Source organism: Heterocephalus glaber, unplaced genomic scaffold, assembly GCF_053883595.1.
Source record: "Heterocephalus glaber isolate CG9 unplaced genomic scaffold, H.glaber_assembly_v1.0 deba00001600, whole genome shotgun sequence".
Lineage (NCBI taxonomy): Eukaryota > Metazoa > Chordata > Mammalia > Rodentia > Bathyergidae > Heterocephalus > Heterocephalus glaber.
The window spans coordinates 35,270,826-35,278,090 of NW_028258372.1; the positions used below are offsets into that span (position 1 = coordinate 35,270,826).

At 35.0% G+C, this 7,265-nt stretch overlaps 1 protein-coding gene across 7 annotated transcripts in view; it reads left to right on the forward strand.

Moving 5' to 3' along the window:
* The window catches only part of Ptprc (protein tyrosine phosphatase receptor type C), a 113,764-nt gene extending 106,835 nt beyond the window's left edge, over positions 1–6,929 (forward strand). For all 7 annotated transcript variants that reach the window (XM_087193868.1, XM_087193869.1, XM_087193871.1 and 4 more), the window contains 5 exons: positions 371–505; positions 1,594–1,716; positions 1,954–2,132; positions 4,152–4,287; positions 5,495–6,929. In XM_087193868.1, the coding sequence (XP_087049994.1) occupies positions 371–505; positions 1,594–1,716; positions 1,954–2,132; positions 4,152–4,287; positions 5,495–5,770 (849 nt within the window). In that variant the 3' untranslated portion in view covers positions 5,771–6,929. The remainder of the gene's footprint in view (positions 1–370; positions 506–1,593; positions 1,717–1,953; positions 2,133–4,151; positions 4,288–5,494) is intronic.
* Positions 6,930–7,265: the final 336 nt, after the last annotated feature.

Here is a 7,265-nt window from a genome sequence, read left to right on the forward strand (position 1 = left end):
ATATTTGTTTCAGACACAAAACTTGTAAAAAATACAAATTTATGTATTTGTATAGTTAGAAACGTTTCACTCAGTTCAAATGGGTTATTAGGTAAATGGTTGTCACATACCTTTTAAAAACTAAGCTGATAATTCAAACAAAGAATTTCACGATAATATTGGATGTCTTAATCTTGATTCTGTTATTAAGAATTATTATTTGAATAAATATATTTAGATATTCCTTTTTATCTTGGACATAAGAATCTTAATATTTTTCTGCAACAGCATTGATGTCAAACTAAGTGATTATTTTTCCCAATGGTTATTTTAAGAATGTACTAATTCTCTGAGCAGTAGTAACAGAGTCTCGCTTTTATTTCTTTGAAAGAATTACTGGAAACCGGAAATGATGATTGCTGCTCAAGGACCACTGAAAGAGACCATTGTTGACTTCTGGCAGATGATATTCCAAAGAAAAGTCAAGGTTATTGTTATGTTGACAGAGCTGAAGCATGGAGACCAGGTCTGCACTTTTGAGAGTCTTTTAAAAAAAGTCTGTCTGTTATAAAATATCCTCCTCCATTCTTGGGTTACTTGCTTGATTGTTCTGCCTGCATCATTTTAATCACTCTCTCACACAAGTCTCTTTGTTTAGTCCAAGCACTTGTTGACCCCAACTATCTTATGTCCAGATTCTGACAGTCTCTCAAGATCACCTCCTCGCCCATCTCGAACACTGCTCTTAGATTATCCAAGACCTAGCACTTCCAGTGTCAACAACCAAATGTATTTTCTGTTTTTCTCAAGATAAAGCCAAACTCTCTATCTGACATTGTTTTTTTTTTTTGGTACCGGGGATTGAACTCGGGTCCTTCTATCTGACATTTTAAGAGATAAAAAAACAAGTCTTATATATCTGTCCAGTTTCCTCCCATTTTTATGTTTTCCATATTGTATGTACCAGTAGATTTATAGACTGTCTTAGCACATGATTTTCATTCTCAGAATTGAGTCTTAACTTAATAACATTCCATATACCTAAATGTGTCCTCTCTTCCCCTCTTTATCCTATTTGCTAGCAAGACAAAAACCCTGAAAAAATTAACAATTTTCTTCCTTTTTAATTCACATGTAATGTTTATTGCCATAAAATTCTTGGAGGTGAATTTAAGATATAATTTTATTTTTTACTTAATGCCCATATGTTATATATTATATATAACACATATATAATATATAATTATAATATATATAAAATATATTATATGTTACTATATATATATAATTATCTTCCCACTCATTAAAATTTTCTTAGTGGTATATCATCTAACACTTAGTTTTTATTTTTACTTAGTTTTTCTTAGCATCTACCACATTATCTGACAGATCCTCACATATCTTAAATCTTGTTCAAGGAAAATGCTCATTAGATTTTATGACCAGGTTTCATTTTTAAACACAATTATTAATTTCTATTTAACAGAAAATAGGAAAGGAAATAAGAGGAGAGAGAGAGAGAAACAGAGAGACAGAGAGAGTTTCCATGAATATTTTATATAGCAAACAGAAGAGCTTTGTGCAAGTTGTTTAACCATGTTCTCTGTTGTCTAGGAAATCTGTGCTCAGTACTGGGGAGAGGGAAAGCAAACATATGGAGATTTAGAAGTTCACATCAAAGACACAAATATATCTTCAATGTACACAGCCCGTGAATTTGAACTGAGACATTCCAAGGTAAAAAAAAAATGCATACATACAAGTTTGAGAATATTTATTTTTGTGTAATTAATCTGCTAGTGAAACCAACATAAAATATTTTATGTAAGCAAAGTCACCATCTATATAATGGTACATGAAAGTTAACATATTTGAATGAGAGGACTTGTGAAGAGTATGTGGCTATATATTTATCAGATTATAAACTTGACTGAACTTCACTTGAGCTAATGTTCCATTCACTTCTGACTGTAGAGGAAAGACACTCGAACTGTGTACCAGTACCAATATACTAACTGGAATGTGGACCAGCTGCCTGCAGAAACCAAAGAATTAGTCTCAATGATTCAAGCCCTAAAACAGAAACTTCCCAAGAAGACTTTCACTGAAGGGAATAAGTATCACAACAGTGTGCCTATCCTAGTTCACTGCAGGTGGGTGGTATTTATGAGACATGTTTTAAAACCATAATAATTGACTTCTTGCTTGGCACTTTGTCTTAAATTCTGTTTATCCTGCTGGCTTAGTTACTTTTCTCATTGCTAGGACAAAATTTCGAACACCCACCTGTTGGTGGAAGAGGAAAGGTTTATTTCAACTCATAGTTTATAGAGGTTTCACCTGGTTTCAAGGCAGGGTGGCATGGCAGAGGGCATCACAGAGGAGAAACAGTTCATGGCATGGCAGGTGGAAGGCAGCAAGCAGCAAACACAGCAGCAAGTCTCCCTTTCCCTTTGATCCCTTCCAGGCTACAAGCCTTTTGGGTGGTGCCACCCACCCTTCCCACTGCCCATACCCACAACTATAATAAAACAATTAGTGGACTAATCCAGTTCCACATATCCTTAATCCTAGTATCACACCCTTAATCCACATTTGCACATCCTAAATCCAGCCACCTCTAGAAAGTCCCACCTATAGACTGCATGAGGATTTTGGGGGACATCTAGATACGAGCCATAACACCCGGTATATAAAACACATGACTGCATGCAAAATTCTTATGGGGTTACTCTCTTAGTTATGCTATCACAGCATACTGATGATAGAAGTATAACAGAAACAATTACATTTTAGTTCAGTAGATTTATGCTGTGAGCTCTTTAGTACCAAATGTCATGTCAACTTTTATTTCTCTGTACCTAACACTGAATCTAGAATATCACATGTGCTAAATGAACAAATGAGTGAATGGAAGGATGCACGAACAGATAGATGGATGGATTACATCAAATATATGCTTATGCACATTGATACATTCTACTTGATGTTACAGAATCTGGAAAACAGAACACTTTGCCTTCAATAAACATATCTTAAATTAAATGTTAACTGATATCTCAATGCTTAGAAACTGATTTTAAACTCATTATTTGATTTTCTAAACCTCAAAAGCAAAGATCTTAGTAGCACCAATAATATTTGATTTTTATTAGTCTTTGTCATGCAGATATTTAAATTTCACCTGTATTTCACATCCACATATTTACCTAAGTAAGAGATATTGAAGGAAGAACACAGAGTGTTAAAATTTTATATGAAAAAGAATATTAAATCAGAAGTAAAAAATTGTAAAGTGAGAAATGTAAATCTAGTGAAAGGCTTTTAGAATTTTTGTGAAAGCCTCAGTACTACTGGAATTGGATACACTAGATAAAAGTCCTTAAAGAAATACTGCTTTTCAATGTTTACCTGAATTGTTCAAAGTGAAATTTATGTGAGAAGAATGCAGAAGGGAATTGTGGGCTCTTATGTGCTTCTTAGAATATGGCTGAATATCTAATAATATTCTTTGAACATACAATATGCTGTGACCCACAGATAGCATATGTTTAACCTGAATCAGTACTATATGTTTTATACCTTTCATAGTTTGATAAATCATGTTGGTATATGTTTTTGATACATAGTAATTAGTTATTTTGGTGATATACATATGGTATATCTTAACATTTTTGATCTCCCAATAAAAATATTTTTTACACTGCAAGATTATTAGAGTCCTAAATTGAAGAAGGTTGTAAACAAAACCAGACTTGGCAGAAGATAAAGAGCAAGATGGAGGACAGATATTAGGAAGTGGGAAGAACTTTACAAATGGGAAGGGCAACAAGAGACAGAAGGGAGAAAGGGAAAAGGGACTTAAAGAAGAAAAAAAAATTGAAGCGAAAAAAATGGAATAGAGTTTTTACAAATGGGGAGGAGAAGAAGGATTGGAGGAAAGGAGGGAAAAGGGACTAAAACAAGAATTAAGAATTAAGATGTGTTATGTACCTGTACCAATCCCCATGATGAATGTGATCGTTGTGTACTGCAGACAGATACTTACAAAAAAAATTAGAATAAGAGAATTGCCATAAATGTGGAAAAATTCTATTTTTCAGTTTTCAGGCTATCACTTCCTCTATAAAAAGTAGAATGATTTCTCCTCTCATATTTTCTTCCTTTTGTAGAGATGGATCTGAGAAAACAGGGGTCTTTTGTGCTTTGCTGAATCTCATGAAAAGTGCAGAAACAGAAGAAGTAGTAGATGTTTTTCAAGTAGTGAAATCTCTACGCAAAGCTAGGCCAGGCATGATTTCCACATATGTAAGTATTCCATGTTCTTGCTTTTTAAGTGCTTTGCATTTTCATTTTGATAGTTTTACCCTCTTTTTTCCATTCCTTCTCCTTTCACTCTTTCTCTTGTATTGATCATCTCAGACTTGGGCTTCAAGACCACCCTGACTCCGATGTCTACATCAGCTGGTGAATCGTGGGGGATTTGTCTGGTTTAACATGACCTCCACTGCCTGTAGGCTGGGAATGGACTGCCATTTAGTATGGAAATAGGGACTAATTGGCCACCTCTGTCATCCTGAAGAAGGCTGGGTCAGACTTCTTCACCTAAGGTGGCAGAGTGCCATGTGAGTGAGCAGACATATAGGCGACCTCTTGGGCCCCAGGCTCTGAACTGACCCAACTTGTCTTCCCTTGTATTTTGCCAAACAAGTCACAAGGCCAGCTCCTCTCCAAGAGGTGAAGAAATAGACTCCCCTCTGTTGAGAGGGTCTGCAGACATATTGCAAAAACCTGTGTACACAAGGAGAATAATTACTTGCATTTTTGTATCAACCGGTATCCTTTCTTTGTGGCCATAACTGTAGATGCTCATGTGGAAACTAGCAATTATTCACAATAGAAACTTAATTACTCCCTAAAATTATAAAGCCTCGAATCATTTATGATATTGAGTTTACATATATTGGTTTAAAAATTGCATCAAGCACCTTCTAAGTGCTCTTGCCACTAAGAGATACAGTGTTTAGTGTGAGGAGCGTAAACAAGGGCATTTTGTTTAACCAAGAAAATTAGAGTAAGCTTCTTGAAGCAGGTAGTTCCTGCTCTGATGCTTCAGTGATGTGTAGGTATCAGCCAAGAAGATAAGCACAGAATTGGTGTCATGGGCAAAGGCTCAGAGCTCAGTAGTTACATGAGTTTGTTTGGTGGGATGGGAACATCTGTATGGTGTTGCTAAGGTCAGTTTTGAAAAGCAGCCTTAGAGCTTCAAAGAACTGTCATTTAGAACCTTTGTCACAAGGACTGGGGTTGTAACTCAGGGTAGAGCCTAGCATGCTCATGGCCCTGGGTTTGGTCCCTCAGTGTGAAAAAATAATCTTTTATGAGAACATATCAGAGAACATTTTTGTTTCCAGACTCCCACAAGTAAATGATTAGTTCTTGCTTGTTTTCTTCTAACATAAAAGTAACTACATCAACTGTCTTCAGGTAATTCCTGGCTGCTTTCCTTTTCTAGGAGCAATATGAATTCCTCTATGACATTATTGCCAGCACCTACCCTGCCCAGAATGGACAAGTAAAGAAAAACAGCAATCAAGAAGATAAAATTGAATTTGATAATGAAGTGGACAAAGCAAAGCAAGATGCTAACTGTATCAGTTCAACCGGTGCCCCAGATCAGACCCAGGAAGGAGTCGAAGAGGCAGAAGGATGTAAATATACAAGCAGTTCAGAGAGGCCAGAACATTCTCCCAATGGCCCTGCAAGTCCAGCTTCAGCTGAGAGTTCATAGGAAAAGGGAGTGACTCCAACCCTCATATTAGCTGTGATTTCTATTCTCTAGAAGGGGAAATAGTTGACTTGGGGTAATGAAGTGCTCTGGTTGAACATATGGGGAAGTTCCTGTTTGACTACTGTGGGAAATATTTAAGATAGTTTTGGTGAAATGTTTTGTATAGTTTCATGCTTCTCTTAAAATCTCTATCATTCCACAAAAACAACTCTGTAGTCTTCTTTGCATGTGTATGCTTGGTGTGGAGGTGCCCTTGATAGGAACAGGGAGTGTGCTTTCAGGTGAACCTAAATACTCTTGAGAAACTTTGCCTTCTCCCATTTCTGACAGAAAGCTCATATTTCATACTGTACCGTTAACTTTGATGGAAGGTTCTGTTTTTCATCATCACAAACCCAGAGCGTCTGCTTAAGAATAACATGTATATTTGGAGGCTGACCTCGAGACTTCCTCCTAGTCCTGCTCATATACATCGGTTACTATTTTACTTCTAGAGGTAATATATAAATGTGGTATGTGTGTGTATAGCTACTACAAGAAAGTTAAGTAAATTAACAGTTGGAAAGCTTATGCAGAACAGTACATATGGCATTGCCAATTTTTTGTTTTAAAAAGTGTATTAATGTATAGAGATAACAAGAAATTATCTAGAATGTTCACTTAATTGTTTTGATCTGTCTCTGGTAGTAACATGATGAGGATATATTTCTTTGATAGTTTTTTATTTGTGCTATTATAAAATGGTTCTGAGCAAAAGAAATTAAGAATTGCTATAAGTGTGTGAGGTGATGGATATGTTAATTTGCTTGATTGTAGTAATCATTTCACAGCATACATGTATCTCAAAACAGGATGTTGTACACCTTCAATATATATGATTTTATTTGTCAATTACATTCAATAAAAAGTGAGTTAAATTGTAAAAAAATAAGAGCATGCAACTGTGTTTGTGTGAGATATTTATATAAGGAACTTAAGATATTTTGTGGAGTTTAAACGGTGATATGAAAAATACCTTACTATATGTGCTTATTTCCCATTATTAAAGTCCATCTTTGATTTTCACTGAAGTGTATTTAATTTGAGTTTTTCAAATGCTTAGACTACTTTTATCAGGAACTGATACTGACAACCATAATAAAATTTAATCATTATCTTTCCTGTTTATAATATAGTGTGTTATATGTTCCTATGTGAAATATGTATACCCCTATTAGAATATAATCAGTAATATTTTAGAACATTTTTACGTGTCCCAATTTTTTTCAAAAAGACTTGGATTCTTAGTAATTGTGTAGGATCTAGAAAAATAATTAAGAATAGTGGTAATTTCAAAGATGTAACAAAAACTACTCATATTGGTGAATTCTGCATCAGTCTATCACTTTAGTCACATACCACCTTGAGGTTGGTTTGCTTTTCTATATCTGATTGATTTTAAATGTCTTAACTACACAGAATCAGTTGCTGTCTATACAACTATTTACTTTGTGCT